This window comes from Magallana gigas, chromosome 3, assembly GCF_963853765.1.
Source record: "Magallana gigas chromosome 3, xbMagGiga1.1, whole genome shotgun sequence".
Lineage (NCBI taxonomy): Eukaryota > Metazoa > Mollusca > Bivalvia > Ostreida > Ostreidae > Magallana > Magallana gigas.
The window spans coordinates 52,374,428-52,393,668 of NC_088855.1; the positions used below are offsets into that span (position 1 = coordinate 52,374,428).

General features: G+C 37.6%; 1 protein-coding gene across 4 annotated transcripts in view; it reads left to right on the top strand.

Moving 5' to 3' along the window:
* Positions 1 to 19,241, top strand: part of LOC105330416 (serine-rich adhesin for platelets) — a 42,804-nt gene that overhangs the window by 10,424 nt on the left and 13,139 nt on the right. For 2 of the 4 annotated variants that reach the window (XM_034480763.2, XM_066080283.1), the window contains exons 4-17: positions 766 to 875; positions 2,069 to 2,110; positions 2,232 to 2,345; positions 3,304 to 5,167; positions 5,496 to 5,888; positions 6,349 to 12,717; positions 13,601 to 13,657; positions 14,037 to 15,144; positions 15,378 to 15,461; positions 15,622 to 15,847; positions 17,807 to 18,019; positions 18,155 to 18,349; positions 18,610 to 18,791; positions 18,977 to 19,181. In XM_034480763.2, coding sequence (XP_034336654.2) covers positions 766 to 875; positions 2,069 to 2,110; positions 2,232 to 2,345; positions 3,304 to 5,167; positions 5,496 to 5,888; positions 6,349 to 12,717; positions 13,601 to 13,657; positions 14,037 to 15,144; positions 15,378 to 15,461; positions 15,622 to 15,847; positions 17,807 to 18,019; positions 18,155 to 18,349; positions 18,610 to 18,791; positions 18,977 to 19,181 — 11,162 coding nt within the window. The remainder of the gene's footprint in view (positions 1 to 765; positions 876 to 2,068; positions 2,111 to 2,231; positions 2,346 to 3,303; positions 5,168 to 5,495; positions 5,889 to 6,348; positions 12,718 to 13,600; positions 13,658 to 14,036; positions 15,145 to 15,377; positions 15,462 to 15,621; positions 15,848 to 17,806; positions 18,020 to 18,154; positions 18,350 to 18,609; positions 18,792 to 18,976; positions 19,182 to 19,241) is intronic. The other 2 variants (XM_066080282.1, XM_034480764.2) reach the window with 2 other exon arrangements.

A 19,241-nucleotide genomic window follows, 5' to 3' on the forward strand; every position in this document is an offset into this window, starting at 1 on the left:
GTCTGACCTTAAATATTTTATGTTTTGGTATTTTGTTTTCTCATTCATAGCGATTACGGGGGATAACTCTATTTGAATTTGAAACCACGTGTTGAGCTAATGGACGCCATACCCCGTCTTTACAAGTGGCTTGATTAAATGAGATTTAGCAATAAGGTATTAATCAAATATAAAAGGTTTGGTAAAATATTAATTAATACTTAGTTCTACCAGACAGAACCACGGAGGTTGGTGTTGCAATTAAATTTACACTATGTAAAATTACGATACACAACGATACACCAACGAATACGGAAGAGACCAAACAGCCACAAAACACAGATTAATTTTTAAAAATTGCTTTAAATATATATGTTAAGCAAATTTAATAACTTTAATTACTCTTTTGACTTTCTACATCGATATTCTGAAAGTATATACTTAATACGATGACTTCCTTAATCAGCGGTCATACTTTCACTATAGCAATCATCGATTGAAAATCGGCTTATCCCCCAATTCGGCTAGTCTACGGATTTTTCTTGAATTTTGTCTAAAAATTAGCAATTCTGCCTATGCCCCACATCGACATATGCCCCGAAAAATATGGTACAATAATATCATGTTGCTCTTTATTATTATTTTAACGACTTTATTATTACTCTGTATAAGCTGTAATGGTTGTGCAGTGTAAAGTTTTGTGTCAGTTGTGACAGAAAGATGAAATGTTTATTCGCTCTCTGTGTTATCTCTGTTCTGGTGTATACAGAGTTGTCCTGGTTTCAGGCTGTGTCATTTTGTGCGAGGGCGATCGAGTGACCTTTGGTCACCCAATGGGCAGGGACATTCCTTTTGGGACCTGGGAGCGGCAGGTCAACAATCATCATCAATTTATTGTGAGTCCACACTAGTTTTCACAATGTTCTTTATTTTGTGTTTGCATAGTTTCTTTTTATGCCCCCAGTTTTTATTGACCATTTTTCATTTTATTGACCATTGCTTATTTGTTTGCAGAGGTAACACATATTGAAATGAAATTTGGTATTAAGATTCATCTTAATAATATCTTGCTCAAGTTTGATTTTGGATAAAAAAGAGCAGTTTTTGACAGTTATGTGCCTAGGATTTTTAAAAAAATCCAATTATTTGCAGTTTCCATTCAATATGTGTGCAGTTACCTTGAAGCTGTTTTGGAGGTCATATCAGATCTTTTTTGAAGTCCAGTGTAGGACTATAATTTCTCTCCTTTTGACCCATCTTGCATATACTTTACAATAATACTGTCTCTAGGTAAGGGGTTACAGTGACCTTGAATGAAGTTTCTATATTAAAAGGTCAAGGTCATAACAGATCTTTGTTTAAAATTCTTGTTCATTTCAATATTTCCACTTACCTGCCTCCTTAACTATTTGCAATTTCCCTCTAATTCCCCATACAATGCGTCGATATAATTTGTATAGAGTGACTACGGTATGACCTCCAGTTATCCCCTAAACTATAACTCTTCAGTTTTCTCTCGGTGCCATTTTAGACATGCGGTTTTCCTCATACAGTGCCAAAAAATTTGATTTTGGTGTTTTTGGATGTAATTATTGCATCTGGAAGATGGATAATGAGTTTAAAGATTGTTGTAAATGTTCCGGTAAGATGAACGTACTAGACAATCACATTTTTTGTTATAAACATCATCTTTGTAACAAGGCCTTTCCATGCGAAGTGTAGAAGATGGTCCAAAGAACAGCGGGACAATTCTTGTTTCAGCCCTATGTTTTTTCTCTTGGTTCTTTCTGCATTTTTTTACACCATATACTACTTTTTGGACTTAATTAGGATGTGCTATGATCAAGAACAAAATGAAAGTCCTTTAAGTTCTTCATATTTATATTTATTGGGGGCCCTTTGAGATGGTCACCATCTCAATGATGTTAAGTATTGTGGGTGAATATTTCCACCACTAAATACTTTCTTCTATTGCTAAAAGTGTGAACTACTACCAGTGGTGAATTTTTTGTTTACAGTTGTGTTTGATTCTTTTTGATAAATAAAAAAAAAACATTTTAAATACATTTAACTTTATTCTTTAATTTAGTTTGAAAAATGCTGTTGTGAGCCAAAATCCACAGTGAAAAAGGTAGGACAATGCAACCAAGTGAAACTGAGAACACTTTAAAAGTCCAATATTCTTTATGTTTAGAGATGAAATTAGTTTTCAAATTAATTAAACTTGTTTTACCATCATTGCATTTTTTCAGAGTCCTAAAAGGGGAAAATTTGTCATTCCCAAGAAAACTTCCCCAAAAAACCTTGCTGCCAAGAGAGAGAGAAATCAAACTAGGACATTTACACAGGCGGATATTCAGGATCTAGTAAGCCTTGCAGTAATTTAAATACAGCTGCAGTAATCAAAGATTCAGGCACACTTTATCAGAGGTTTACAGAGAATCATCTATTATTGATGTTTCTTGTTCATGTCGTACAATCTTCTGTTTAAAATTATAATCCTTTCAAAATAATTTTAAAAAGATTAATATCATTAGAATCTATAGCATTAAAAGTGCTCGATCGTCATGGCCATTTTTAGACTATTTTAATCTCTTGGAGAAGAAGAGCTCTTTATAAAATATTTACATGCCACATTTTTTTTGCTTGTAAAGTGTGTTGAAAGCTACGTTATAACAGTGTAATGCACACAGGGTACTCAAAGGTTAAAATGATGTGTTTTATTATGACATCACAAACGTTGAACGCTGTAAACTGCAACGTCACAAGCGAAAATCAAAGTTCACGCTTGTTGCTGTTACTGTGACTCTTCCATTAATATGAACTTACCCATTGGATAAGATAGGAATTTTAAGGTGTATATCACATTTGCAGACAAGGCATGAAGTTAAAAAATGTAAATATAAGCATTAAATCATGATTTTTTGAAGTATACAGTCTCATAACTGCAGCGGTGTGTGCATACAAATTTTCATAACGCGCCAACACACGTTACTGAATTTGTATGCACACACTGTTGCAGTTATGCGACTGTATACTTCAAAAAATCATGATACATTGCTATAATATTCCGAAATATTCGAATTTTAAAGCGTAAATATCTGTCTTTATTAAATAGTTTATAGCTGTAAAACTCATATCCAAAAATTTAAGGTAAATCTGATAGGATATGTTAACCACCCCCTTAAAAGCAATAGATGATCAAAAGAATGAGTTCCTTAATGCCAGCAAATTTGTTATTTAAATATCACTCACAATGCCAAAAAAAAAAATAAAAAGATTTGTCATATGATTAAGGAATTAGTACATATAATTGTTTTGTAGAAGGAAAAGAGTAAAGCATTGTTTCCAACATGTTCCAATGAAGACAGTTCATCAACAGCTGGAATCAGTAACTCAGAAAACTCTGAAACAACAGCACCTGGTGATAATGTTGAAGTTTCAACAAGAACCACAAATAAACAATTATCAGAAGGCCCTGCTGCTTCGATTTCAGACACCCCAAAAGCAAAAGGAGACCTTGAAATCTTAGATACTCCTACTACTACAAGTGTTAAAATCTCAGAAACTTTCATAATAAAGACAGATGTTGAAATCTCAGAAAATCTAATAGCCACACCTGTTGTTGAACTCTCAGAAAATGTCAGAACCACAGCAGATGCTGATATCTCATATATTCCCAGATCAGATGCTGACATCACAGATATTCGCAGGACAGATGCTGATATCACAAACATTCCAAGATCAGATGCTGATATCTCAGATATTCCAGGATCAAATGCAGACTTCTCAGACACTTCCAGATCAATTGATGACATCTCGGACATTCCCAGATCAGATGCTGAAATATTGGAAAATTCCAGATCAGAAGCTGATATGTCAGACATTCATAGAACAGATAATGACATCATGGACACTCCCAGAACAAAAGCAGACATCTTGGACACTCTCAGATCAGATGCTGACATCTCGGATATTCCCAGAACAGATGCTGATATCTTGGACAATCCCAAAACAATTGTTGACATCTTGAACATTCATAAAACAGATACTGACATCTCGCATATTCCCAGAACAGATGCTGACCTTTCAAACACTCTCAGAACAGTTGATGACACATCGAACACTCCCATAACTACATGTACAACTGTTGATGAAATATCCCAGGCTCCTGAATTTACAGGGGATGTTGAAGTTTCAGATAATCTTAGAACTACTATAAATAATGAACTTGTAGACATTCCAAGAATTACAACAAGGGAGGAAATCTGGGACATTTCCAGACCAACAACATATGATGTTATCCCTGACAATTTCAGAACTGCTACACATGAAAACATGAATAGCACAAGTGCTGCGGATACATTTCTTAATGTTTTGAATGATTCTTCTATTACTGATGTACAGGTTCAGCAGAATGAAATCCTGGGTGATGAGAGGGAATCATTAGCTGACAACCAGTCCAACCCTCTCTGTGACTCTACTGACATTGATGTGTCTGAGTTAACATCTGAGAATAATAGTGGACTTTTAGAGCAGGGAGTAGATGTTGATGAACAAGTTGTTACAGATCAAGAGAAGCTAGCAGGGAATTCCGACAGATCACCCCTCTGTCCCACCCATTCCATGAGAAACGACGCTGTTAGTGATGATGATTATCAAAAGGAGTTTGAATTCAAAAGACCAGAAGTTGTGGATAGCCCGAATAAAATCACCATTGCAAGTTTGGTTGAAGAGGAGGAAAGTGATTTAGAGGGATCTAGATTCATTTTATCAGACTCCATAGATTACACATTCAGTGAGCAAGAGATGGAGGAAGACGATATGAGTTTTGAATCTGACAGTGACAGTGTAGATCCCAGAGAAAGTAACAGCACGGAAACCTGTAGTACTTTAACTGTTAAAGAAAAGACCTCAACAGAATGTGACAACAAGAACGTGAGTTCTGAATCAGACAGTGACAATGACATGATAGATCTGGGAGAAAGTGACACAGGGGAAGGAAGAGGTGGAGAAGTGATGACTTCTATAACAGGTGAAGGGAATGAGGTCCAGACATCGGAGATCTTATGCAGTGGTGAATTATTGATTTGTCCAAATGCTGCACACACTAACCGCCCTGACCAAGGAGAGAATTCACAAACAGCACAGGTCTCTGAGGATGGTAAGTCTCTTTATATAAACAAAGGTAATTGATTATCGATATTTTAATTAATACATTCTTTAATCAACTATCATTAGTTAATTTTTAAATGTATTTTTGGAAGCCACTTATGGTATTTCCAATGTGCAATATTGCATTATTGGTACTTTTGAGCAGCTGTTGTGCACGAATAAATAACAGGTTCTAATTTTGTAAACCCATTCTGTATTATTTCCTTGTCTGCTGGTGGAACTATGGTTATGATGGGCAAGTTCATACAGACATGCATGTATTTGAACATTCAGTTACGAAATATTTGAAAATGATCAAAAAATTTAATTGGAGGATTGATTTTTAATCTATTATTCAACAGAGGAATCCCATGTGCTTATTGGTCAAAGCAAACCTAAGGAAGAAGTTGTTTCAAGGATTTCACCAAAGAAAGTGATTAGATCAAGCTTCAGGTTGACCGATTCTGTGGAATATACCGTGGAAGAGAGTCTGGCAGAATTGGAGAGTAGAAATGAAGTAAATCAAGAGGATACAATGCAAAAGATGGAAGAAACTGATGTTAAGGATGAAGAAGATGACTTGGGTGTTGATTTAAAATTGATGGAAAACGTTAAAATGATTGAAGATAAGGGAATTGTGGAAAATGTTAATGAAGAAGATGAACAAATTGGGGAAGATTTAGATGTCTGTGATGTTCTTGGTGAAGATTTAGATTTGAAGAAGTGTGATCAGAGGGAGGAGTTGAATGCCACAGGTAAGATTTATTAGAAAACAACTCAGATGAGAAATTACCTGTATGTCAATATGCTGATCAGAAGATGTTTAAATACATATTCTGTAAATAACCAAAGATTGATATCACAATTATGGTTTTTTTTATCCAATTTACTTCTTTATTGGATGAAGTTTTAAAATGGCAAGCATTTTTTAGAACTTTAATGCCTCAGATTTTAATCTGTGTAGCTGACAGAAATCAAGTTTAATTTAAACCATTTATATAAAAGTTTTGACAGTGTATGTTTGAAACTTCTCTTTGATTTTTGCGCTTTTTTCCTGTTTTGAGTGTACTCATCGATTTTACTTCTTTTATTTTTTGGTTTTTATTATTTAAATACACAATTTCAAAGCTTTAGTTTCTAACCATCAGATTTGTACAGAATGGAAAATACCAGCATGAAAGAGTGTAGATGATCATAGATATAATTTTTTTTAAGGACCTATCCCCAGATTTGAAGATACCATGAAAGATCCGGACCATCAGAATATATTGATAGGAGAGGCTGCACACGCAAATAGCCAAAATAGAGCCAGTGATGTTGACAAAGAAGGTGGGCCAAGACATGAACATTCTTTCAACTCAAATGATCAAGTGACAGAACAATACCAGAGTGATCTAAAAGAAGAGAAGACCATGGTTGTACCACCAGAATGTGTTCCCTGTGACAAGGAGACTGAAACATTTGTAAAAGACAATGCGAAGGATTCCGAAAACAACAGAACAGATGAAGATTATTCCTACGGAAACCAACAAGGAGGTTGTCCATATGCTTATGAAAATCAAATATCAGGAACACAAGAAAACAAGAAGTCAGTGATAATTAGTGATACATTGGAAAATCCAGTATCAGAAAGCGAGACAATTGAAAGCAAAGAACCAGTAACGAAGACTGATGATTTGGAGACAGTAGTCTCACTATCAAAACATGAAGCTTTGGAGGATATGGATTCAATATCAAATACCAAAGTACAGAAAATACAGAATTCATCAATAAATTGTGAGGCATTGGGAAATGATTTGGCTATGAAGAATAGAGAGCCTATATTAGACAGTGGGGAGAAGGAACTTTTTCAGAAATGTGATGCATTGGAAGATGAGGAGCAAGCCTCAGGTAGTGTGGCCTCAGAAGATAATGTTGTATTGAATGTCACAAAGCCAACATCAGATTGTGAAGCATTAATAGATAATGTGACAACGAAGCCAGCATCAGAATCTGTACCGAATAGGGAGGCAATGGAAGGTGAGGCATTGAAAGATGAAGAGTCAATATCAGACAGCTGGAAGATTGAACCTATGCTAAAATGTGATGCAGTGGAAGATAGGGAGCAAGCATCAGGTAGCAATGCATTTGAAGACAATGGTGTATTAAAAACCACTAAGCCAAACAGTGAAGCACTTATAGATAATATGACAATGATGCCAACATCAGATAGTGTGGAATTGGTGAACCAGGTACCTGTACAGAGTAAAGAGGCAGTTGAAAGAAAGGCATTTGAAGGCAAAAAGCCAACATTTGGCTGTGAGACAGTGGGGGATGAAGAGCCAATATCAAATAGAGAGGCACTTGAAGACAAGGAGCCAACATCAGGCAGTAAGACAATGCAAGATGAAGAGCCAATATCAATAGATAGGACCGAGGAAGATGAAGAGCCAGCATCAAGTAGAGAGGCACTGGAAGACAAGGTGCCACCATCAGGCAGTAAGACAATGCAAGATGAAGAGTCAGTATCAGTAAATAGAACAGAGGAAGATGAGGAGCCAGTATCAAGTAGAGAGGCACTGGAAGACAAGGAGCCAACATCAGGCAGTAAGACAATGCAAGATGAAGAGCCAATATCAATAAATAGGACAGAGGAAGATGAGGAGCCGGTATCAAGTAGAGAGGCACTGGAAGACAAGGAGCCAACATCAGGCAGAAAGACAATCCAAGATGAAGAGTCAGTATCAATAAAAAGGACAGAGGAAGATGAGGAGCCGGTATCAAGTAGAGGGGCACTAGAAGACAAGGAGCCAACATCAGGCAGTAAGACAATGCAAGATGAAGAGCCAATATCAATAGATAGGACCGAGGAAGATGAAGAGCCGGTATCAAATAGAGGGGCACTGGAAGACAAGGAGCCAACATCAGGCAGTAAGACAATGCAAGATGAAGAGCCAATATCAATAAATAGGACAGAGGAAGATGAGGAGCCAGTATCAAGTAGAGGGGCACTGGAAGACAAGGAGCCAACATCAGGCAGTAAGACAATGCAAGATGAAGAGCCAATATCAATAAATAGGACAGAGGAAGATGAGGAGCCGGTATCAAGTAGAGAGGCACTGGAAGACAAGGAGCCAACACCAGGCAGTAAGACAATCCAAGATGAAGAGTCAGTATCAATAAAAAGGACAGAGGAAGATGAGGAGCCGGTATCAAGTAGAGGGGCACTGGAAGACAAGGAGCCAACATCAGGCAGTAAGACAATGCAAGATGAAGAGCCAATATCAATAGATAGGACCGAGGAAGATGAAGAGCCGGTATCAAGTAGAGAGGCACTGGAAGACAAGGAGCCAACATCAGGCAGTAAGACAATGCAAGATGAAGAGTCAGTATCAATAAATAGGACAGAGGAAGATGAGGAGCTGGTATCAAGTAGAGGGGCACTTGAAGACAAGGAGCCAACACCAGGCAGTAAGACAATGCAAAATGAAGAGTCAGTATCAATAAATAGGACAGAGGAAGATGAGGAGCCAGTATCAAATAATAAAGCATTGGAAGTTGGGGAACCAATGTTGAATTGTGAAGCAATGAAAATTGAAGTACCGATATCAAATATTGACAGAATAAAAAACATTGAGTTGCCACTAGAAAGTGTTACTTTGAAAGATGAAGTGACATTGAAGATTCAAGAGCCAATATTGGATAGTGGGGCTTTGGAGGCAGAAGAGTCCATATCAATTAATACCTTATTGAAAGAAGAGAAACCAACATCAAATGAAACATCAAATGATGAGGTGATTGAAGATGAGAAGCAAACAACTTATACTAAGGCATTGGAAATCACTGAACCAACGTCAAATATTGAGGCATTTGAGGAAAATGAACAGATTTGTAATGAGGCATTGGAAGTTAAGATAAGGAATGAAGATTCTGAAGATGAGAAGTCAAGAAACAACAAGGTGTCATATGAAGCAGAGCCGATATCAAATGACAAGGGACTGGAGAAAGAGGAGTCCGAATCAAACAGTGAGGAAGTGCAGGAATGGAACCCTGCATCTTATGTGGAAGAATTTGAGAGAAAGAATCCAGTATCAGCTAGTGATGCTGTGGAAAATGAAACATTGGTAAATGAAAAGCCATCATCTAAGAGTGAGTTATTGGAGGAGAATGTTTCGTTGCCAAAAAGTGATGCATTGGAAGGTGAAATGACATTGGAGGATGGGGAGCAAATATCAGGTAGCATTGAATTACTGGAAAATGACTTTTTTTCAAATACTGAAGCACAAGAGCAAGCAATAGATAAACTTAACAGTGGTGACCATGTTATAGAGAATGGGAATGTAAGATCAGAGATGGGGGTTTTAAAAAAGAATGAATCGGAACTTGACCTTAGAACAGAAGCATTGGAATTTAAACCAATCAATGAGCAGCAAGCATTGACAGATTCAAACCAAAACTCGTATGATGATAAATTTGAAAGTGAACCTATATTGAACAGTGAGGTAAATAAGGATTCAGAAATGAGCCCAGCAGATCAGAATGATGAAGTGGCAGATTTAACAAACAAAAAAAGTGATCAGAAATGTACATTAGAAGAATCTGACACAGTTTTGACTTTCTCTTCATCATCTAGTTTTACTCCCAGTGATCTGATATGCACTTTTGATATTGATGGAAATGATGTGCAAACATCTCTGAATGCTGGGTCTTGTGATACATCTACAGCTGACAATGTCAGTTCTGCTGCTGATGCCATTCAAACAAACTCTGAAGAAAAGCCCCCTGAAGAACTAAAGATTAACAATATGAATGACTTCAATGGTGGAAACGCATCTGAGCAGGATAAATCAAGGTTTGAACAAACATCTATAGAACTTATCAAAACAGGTTCTGATACAAAGACCCAAGAAAAAGATACCCTACAAGACTCAGCTCCTGTTTTAGACTGTGCGAATGACTGTCAATTAATTGATCAACATGAAGGTCCAAATCACATGGAGTCCTCTACTACATCAAGTAACTCCAATGAAATGGAAGATTGCCATGCAGTTGAAATCAAAATTCAGTCCACTACTTTGCCCTTGGAATACTTGAATGGAAAAAAGAGAAAAATAGAGGAAATGGCCTCCGCTGAAGATTGTGATCCCCCAAAGAAAAAGAAACTATCAGAGAAAAAACTTGAACCTGTGAAGAAAATTGTGTCAAATTTCTTCAAAATTCGAGAGTACTGTGAAAAACAAAAGGATGTTAATAAAAATGATTTAAGGAAACATCTGTTGGGAAATCTTGTGCGACATTTCTTCAAAACGCATCCAATTAAAAATGTAGAGGAGGAAATCAAATGTAGTGCTAAATCAATGGTAACTAATTTGGATCTGCAGGAAACTAGTCATAAAAGCAGCACTGTTGTTTGTGATCGAGACTCCAATAACAAAGGTCAAAGCACACAGTCTGATACAGAGATTCCAACTGACACTGTAGATGGAAGCAAGTTCTCTTATGAAGCCTCTGAAAAGGGCGAGTCTCAAGAGGACATCATGGAAGTGTTAAGTCTGTCACAGGAATCCTCCTCGGCTCTCTCCAGTTCTCAGCCAGACAGCATTCCTATTTATCAAGCATCTGTAAAACCTGGCTGTGGAATAGTAGTGAACATGGGTCAATGGAAGAAACCAGAGAAAAGTGCATTGGAAGAGACTAGCAAGGACACTGCAGTCTGCGATGTAGAGACCCAGGCGAACAGTCTGGACATTGATGTGGAGACCTCTGTTCTATGGAGTCAAGATCATTTGATGGATGACCGACCTCTGGAAGAAAGATGTGAAGATTCAGATCAGACATGTTTGGATGAAGAAAGTGTTAACCTTGAAGACCTGGATAAAGAAAGCATAAACAGCAAAGTTAGAGAAAGATCATCTTCTAATGAGTCTGATACAAGTCAAAGAAGTGAATTGCTTCTGGAGAAAGTGATTTTTCCTGTTGTAGAAATGGATGATGAGGAGAGTAGTAGTACAATTCAAGAAAGAAAAAGTTTCTCTGGTGAAGAAAATCAGGAAGAAGAGGACAAACAACCTGTAGAAGATGTGATGAATCAAGAGAGTGGTAATATAGGTTCACCACATAGTCTGCATTCTACTGCTAGTATTGATTACACAGAGGAGTATCTAGGAATTGTTGATTCATCCAATGACATACAACACTCATGTACAGACAAGCAAAGTGACAGTGACTCAACTCTGCTGCAAAGTGGGCAGGATTCAGCTGTGGAAGATACAGAGGACCAAATACAGAAGGATCTCTCAGAAGACATGACTGAGTCAAATATAAATATGTCTGCAAATCCAGGAGAAAGCTCAGAAAATGTGGGATCTCAGAGCAGTGAATTAGACTCTGAGGGTGTGGAGATCCTCAGCACCAAGTCCACCAGTGAGAGTGAGCTAGAAGTACTATATGGCCCAACCTTCATCACATCCTGTCGTGCAAAAGGCTCTCTGAAAGCTGAACATGTAATCAAGTCGGAGTCACCCAGGAAAAGGGAATCTTCTATATTAAAAGAGGAAAAGGAAGGCGCAAAGTCAGAAAATGGTCCCTCAGATTCAAAAACAAGTTTAGACCAAAGCAGCTTATCGGAGACAGAAAAATCAGAACCTGAAACTGCTGTAGGCTGTTCTCCTGAAGAGGACAAAGATTTGACTGACGATGCCGCCACAACATTGGTCAATACACCAAGTGACACTATTAATGGAAGATCAGACACCAAGAAATACTTCAAAAGTCGTCTTCCTAAATTTGAGAGTGACAGTGATATAGAAATAGTTGAAACAAAACCCAGTTTAACCCTAAAGTCTGCTGATGATTTCCACATTTCCTTGTCAGACTCTAGCAGTGATGATTTGCCTGAAGTGCTGTTTCTCAAAGAAGAGAAAGCTACTGCTCCACAGAGTGTTTTGTGCACTAAAGCTCTCGATATCAAAGAGGAACCGGTCACCCCAAGTAAGACCCCTGATCTGTCTAAAGCTGTTTCCATGTTAGACCTGACTCCAAGCAAAAAGGGGGGCAATTCTAGTCCAAGAAAAGTGTGTAGGAAAAGACTGTCTCTTAGAAGGACGCCAGTAAAGAAGCAGAAAGAGAGTAAACCATCTCCTTTAGCAAGACGTACAAGAACACCAAGAAAATCACCAGACAAAAAGCAGAAGTCAAAGAGTATGTTTATTGATAGCGATATTGAAATAGTGTCTGGATCAGAAAGTGAAGAGGATTTCACACCCTCCAGGTTAAAGAGGATAAAACAGGAGGCTGAAACAGACAGTTACTCTGACAGTGAGGGTAGAAAGGATGGAAGAGGGGACAAGATCAAGGAGGACCTGGATGAAGATAGAGGGAACATCCCAAAGCAGAAAGAGAAGCATCTGGAAGATGATAGTAATAATAGAAAACAACAGCAACGAAAGGAGCCTGGTGACAGCACACATCTTCCAGATAATCAAGGTGGGAACAGAGAAAACACCCCAGAACTGGAAGACGAGGAAGTGAGTGGACCTTGTGAGGAAGAAGGTGGTATCAAGAGGATTTATCCACTTCTTGAGCAGTCATCTGTAGAAAGCTCAGGTACCTTAGCTTACTGAATGGTTACTGCATGTGTTCCTGCATGTTTGTTTTCTGTTGTTGAAGTTGCTTTGTTTTTCTGTGTCAAATTTTCCCTGAAAGATCATTTGACAATATTTGTACGTAAACCAACTTTTTATTCGCTTCTGAGAAATTTCTGAGAGGTTTGCAAAACCTTTCTTTTGGCAGCATTTATGTGTAAAGGCTCAGTCTTGATGATTGGTGCAGTTAACGAAATTAAAGTACCCTGGTAGTGAATCATGAAAAGGTGAAGCATCAAAAAGTTGGTTTTAAGTAAATTCTTCTATTTGTGATGGTTTTGTGTACTAGGAGTAAATGAAGCTATGAACATGAAATGACACCTTTTGGCACTAGTTCCATTGCATGTTTTATCCAACTTGCTTGTTAATTAGTTTGCATGTTTTGCTTTTTGCATTATTTGTTTTCAGTAACTTTTGATACAGTTGCAATCAACTGTTAACATAGTTTGACTTTTACGGATGCACTGCAGCAGTTGATTAGTTTTTTGCACTTTTAGAAAATAATAACAAATATCTTCAGTAAGATCTTACCGGTACTGGTAAACATTTGACAATAAACATGGTAAATTGCCTTTTAAATATTAAGTAAGATTTTTCTTATATGGATGAGAAAAATTTGAATTATTGATTCTAAGGATAGAAAAAACTTTAATCTCTTGTTACATCTAAAATTAAAAAAAGAAAATCTTTGTTCTATGAAATTTGGTCCAATGCTTTTGCAATAAAAAATTTCATGAATCAAATATTAATTTAGATTGTGTAAGTCAAATTTGTGATGTCCCAGATGAAATTAACATTTTCTTTGTTTTAATATTTGATAACACTGGGCTCTTGTTAATTCTAAGGTGCTGGATCCTTAGCGGACATCTTTCAGATGGAGGATAGTGAACACATTCAGCCAGGTAAAGTCTTTATCTACCTGTACATGCATAGTGAACAATAGGTGAAGTTTTTTTATCTACCTGCAAATGTGTATTTTTTACAAAATAGTTTTTCATAGAAAGACCATCTAACCTAATAGTTTTCTTAGGCTTCATGTACACAAATTTTAGATCTGTCATGTTTCTGTAGTCCATTGCATGATATTTATTGTTTGCATGATAAAAGTATTCTCTTACATCTTGTATTGAACGATTGTTGGAATACACTAAATGATGCCCATAAAGGTTGTAACATATTCATTTTTTTAATTAATACATAAGGGATCTTTTCACAAAGAATTAGTTTTTTGCAAGTCAGATTTTAGAAATTTATTATTTAAGAAAAAATATGACTGTTAAGCAGGTGAAAGAGAGAACCAGGAGGAAAGAGAAGGGCAAGATGTATTCCCAGGAGGAGAAAACTCCAAACCAGCAGAAGATTCAACAGATGAAGGTGAACAGTTATTGTATAAGGTCAACACTATGTCCAATAAAATGAAAGATTCTGAAAAGTCAGAGGGTGACTGGAAAGATTCTGGTCAAGGTAAAATTGACTCCAAGGAAAAAGGTGATGAGGATGTGGGGCCAGAAACAACATCGGATGAAAGTGAACCATTGGAAGATGATCAGTGTACTGATGATTTTGTGGCCAACACCTGCCCTGAGAATAGTGAGGATGAACACGACTATGGATTACCTCCTGTGTTATCTCCATACTGCTCACAATCCTTGTCACCTTTGGTCCCAGACATTACATCAGAAAACGCTGAGCCAAAGACCAATTTAGACATAGCAAGTAAAACTGATTCACTTAACAAAAGCTTACAGACACCAACGAAACCCATTCTACAAATGGAATTTGATAGCGACAGTGAGTTTTCTGCACCCGAGGTTAACCTTGATGCACTAGATTCTCCGGAGGTAAATGTCAGTGGTGCCAATGGTCATGTTGAGATTGGAAATCTTAATGAAGATTCTAATGAAGTGTTTGACGGTGAGAGTTTCGGTAATGAGAAGAATCAAAATGTAGAGAAAGCTAAAGAGGATGAAGGTAAAGAAGACTTCAAAATGGAGGAGGATTTACCTGATATCAGTAGAAAGAGGAAATCACAAAATGATTCTGTAGATTTTGAATCTAAAAAACAAAAAAAGTCAACAGGTAAGGATAATTCAAGTCAAATAAAAGATCTGCAAACAGAGACTAGGTCTTCAGATCAGCATTCCTCCCAGAATGCATCAGGAGCCAAGGAAAGTCCCTCCATATCCAGAGTGAGACAGTTAATGCAGAAATTGAGGGCTAAGAAATCTACAAGTTTTGTGACAGACCAGAGTCCTGACCAATTGAGTAGCTCAGGGATGGCTTCCAGCAGGGAAACCCCTGGGGACACCCCAAGAACCAGTCACGTACAGCGCAGATTGCTGCCCTCCCTCAACACGCCCTATCAGCGGACACTGGATTACCTACAGAGGTCAGTGGCAAAGGATTTCCTTCAATAACATACACATGTATATACCGTTAGTAAGATCAATGGGGTGGTGTATACATCTCCAGGTTTCTTTTGTTTAAAATTTCTGAACTGCAATGTATTGTATGTTCACAATTAAATAAATCCTTTATGGCAGACTAGGTAAGATTAACGGTAGTGGTTTCCACTTTAAAAATATTGTGACTTAGAAGAAGTATATTATCATTCAATTTTAGATGCAAAGAGATTTTACAGACCCTTCAAACAGATTTTTCTCAGTCCGAGAGTCTTGCAAGTAATCCTAGAATCACACAATGGAAGTAAGTTTTCCACACAAAAAATTAACATAAATTACAGAAAATTTCAGTTAGATGATGAATAATAAAGCTTGTATTTGGGAGAAAAGATTTTTCACACTTTTGCAATATTAGGTCTTCAGGAATTTTTCACTCCAAGTTAGCAATGTCTTGTCTATCTCAGAAAGGAGATGAGAGAGTTGGAGAACCGGATGAGTCTGTCTAAGACAGTGATAGCAGTGGTGGGGGACACAGGGTCAGGGAAGTCTTCCCTGATGAACGCGCTGTTGGATCAGCTTGACATCCTTCCTACGTCGGGAATGAGGGCCTGCACCGCGGTGGTGGTGGAGGTGGTCACCAACACGACCAACAATAAATACGAGGCCGACATCACGTTCCTGTCCAGAGAGGTCAGTCTGATTCAAGCTCATCACCTCTGTCCCCGGTCCAGTATTTACTGCATGCACAAAGATGAAAATAGTGATGGAAAACAAATTTTTGAATTAGCAATATGAATTTAGGTAGCAATAGGGTTGGTTAAGAAGAAAAATTGATTGGTGAAAAAATTCTATTTTTTGCAATTTTCATTTTTTAGCTCACCTGAGCCAAAGGCTCAAGTGAGCTTTTCTGATCACAATTTGTCCGTTGTCTGTCGTTGTCGTTGTCGTCGTTGTCGTTGTTAACTTTTCACATTTTCATCTTCTTCTCAAGAACCACTGGGCAGATTTCAACCAAATTTGGCACGAAGCACCACTAGGTGAAGGGGATTCAAGTTTGTTCAAATGAAGGGCCACGCCCTCTTTAAAGGGGAGATAATTGAGAATTATTGAAAATTTGTTGGTATTTTTCAAAAATCTTCTTCTCAAAAACTATTTGGCCTGAAAAGCTAAAACTTGTGTGGAGGCATCATCAGGTAGTGTAGATTCAAGTTTGTTCAAATCATGGTCCCCGGAGGTAGGGAGGGGCCACAAGAAGGGGATCAAGTTTTACATAGGAATATATAGAGAACATCTTTAAGAATCTTCTTCTCAAAAACTATTTGGCCAGAAAAGCTCAAATTAAAATGGGAGCATCCACAGATAGTGTAGATTCAAATCTGTCCAAATCATGGTCCCCGGGGGTAGGGTGGGGCCACAATTGGGGGATCAAGTTTTACATAGGAATATATAGAGAAAATCTTAAAAAATCTTCTTCTCAAAAACTATTAGGCCAGGAAAGCCCAAATTTGAGTGTAAGCATCCTCAGATAGTGTAGATTCAAGTTTGTTCAAATCATGGTCCCTGGGGGTAGGGTGGGGCCACAAAAGGGGGATGAATTTTTACAAAGGAATATATAGAGAAAATCTTAAAAAATCTTCTTCTCAAAAACTATTTGACCAAGAAAGCTCAAATTGCCGGGTAACCATCCTCAGATAATGTAGATTCAAGTTTGTTCAAATCATGGTCCCTGGGGGTAGGGTGGGGCCACAATGGGGGATACATTTTTATACATAGAGAAAATCTCTTAAAAATCTTCTTCTCAAAACTATTAGGCCAGGAAAGCCCAAATCTGAGTGAGAGCATTTCCAAATCGTATAGATTCAAGTTTGTTAAAATAATAGTCCAGTGGTATGGTGAGGCCACAGTGGGGGATGAATTTTTACATAGGAATATATAGAGAAAATCTTTAAAAATCTTCTTTTTAAAGACCATTTGGCCAGAAAAGCTTTAGCTTGTGTAGAGGCATCCTCGGGGAGTGTAAATTCAAAATCACAGTCCCTAGTGGTAGAGTGGGGCCGTGATGGCGGTTTGAATTTTTACATAGGAATATATAGAGAAAATCTTTAAAAATATTCTGGGATGTTTTTCGGTCCAAAACTCAGTACTAAGTGTGAAAGCACAGGTTATGCAGATATAAGTTTGATGAAACCATGATACCCTAGAGAAAAGTGGGGCCACAAAATGGGGGGGGGGGGGGGGGGGGTATAAAGGAATAGAGAAAAATCTTCTTACAGGTACAACAACAAAAGGGGCTTGGTATTTACCAAAAGAAAGAGGTGGATAAAAATCGGCCGATTTTCAATTTTTTTTATCAAGATCTAATGTACTTAGTTGTCAAGATAGTTTGATACTGTAATGCTAATTTGATCAGAATTAAGGCAATTGTTGCTCAGGTGAGCGATGTGGCCCCTGGGCCTCTTGTTTTTTTTCTGTAACAATTAATGTATTAATATTGTTTAAGACATTTTTTTGTGATTGTGAAATGTTTGCAGTTAGTTGATACCATATAACTTAGTAAAAAAAAAAAAAAAACAAAACAAAAAACTTACACCCAACAGAAATATACTGTAGTCAATAGATTGTCTTATTAAATGTTTAATTTGTTTTCAGGAATGGTACACGGAACTAAAGCTGTTGTTGCGGGACCTGACTGATGTCCATGGGAACATTAAGAAAGGTACACCAGATCCAAAATCAGAAGCTGGAGTGGCATTCCTTAAAATCAAGGCTGTGTATGGGAAAGTGGACAGGTTTGAGGCTCTGTGTCGACAGACCACTGTCACCAGGTGGCTAGATAAGGTTAAGACCATCAGTCACTCAGAGGTAAGTGATAGGCAAAGTGAAAGGCTCAATCTCCACTGCATAGACCTAGCTCAGCTTTTCCCCAAACAGACACCTGAAATATGCAATTTTCGGCAAGCCGACTAACAAATTGATTTAAACTTGTTGATGTTGCAGCCAACACACTTTAGGAATGCTATAGATAAGTACATAGAAACAGCTGACCCAGGGGTGGGAAACCAGTATTGGCCAATCGTCAAGAAGGTGACTGTCCGACTCCCAAATTGTGATGCTTGCAGTAGTGGGGCAGTGCTTGTAGACCTACCAGGGGTTAGAGACTCGAATGCTGCCCGAGACAAAATAGCTCGAGATGTGAGTTAAGTTTGAAGTGTATAACATTTTTTTATTTATTGTAATGAATATGAATTGAATATGTATTGAAATGCCCTGAATATGAAATAAAGACTATGGAGATGCATTTATTTATGTTCACACACACATGTTGTACATGTACAATTTCATAGAGATAGCCAATGTTAAATGAGGCTCTCTAAAGCAACGAAACCATTAATACTTATGAACCAAATGTCAGGTATGATTCATTATGGACCCTAATGGATCCTGTTTTACAGCATTTAAAGAACTGTACAGCTGTGTGGGTGGTATCCTCCATCCACCGAGCCATCGATGACAAGACCGCCAAGGATCTCCTGGGGGAGAACTTCCGCAGACAGCTGTTGATGGACGGCCAGTATGGAAACATTGCCTTTATCTGCACCAAGACTGACGTCATCAAGAACTCTGAAATTATCAGGTCTCTACCTTTTGTGCTTAAAAATTTGAATGCATATATTTCTGTAAAGCAGGAAATATCCATTTATATCTTCTTTTAATTTGATTTTCATAAAATGGACATACATGTACCATAATAACCTATCATTAGGATTATAAATCTCAACAAAAGATAGCTTTGAATGCAAGTCTATACATAAATTTTAGGGGCTTGCATCTGGAAGAGAAAGTGAAACCAATTGAAGATGAGATAAATCGTCTTGAGATGGAGAAAAACGATCTTGAGATCAGCAAACGATCCAACAAGATGTATATAAAACAGATGGAGAAGGAATCAGCAGAGCTAAGGCAGAACATAGAGGATATGGAGGAGTGTTTGTTGACAGATGGAGGGTGTGGGGAGTCGGAGGAGGTAACAATAATATGTACATGTATTAAGGAATTTTGAAGAGTCGTTAATTCTTGTAAAATA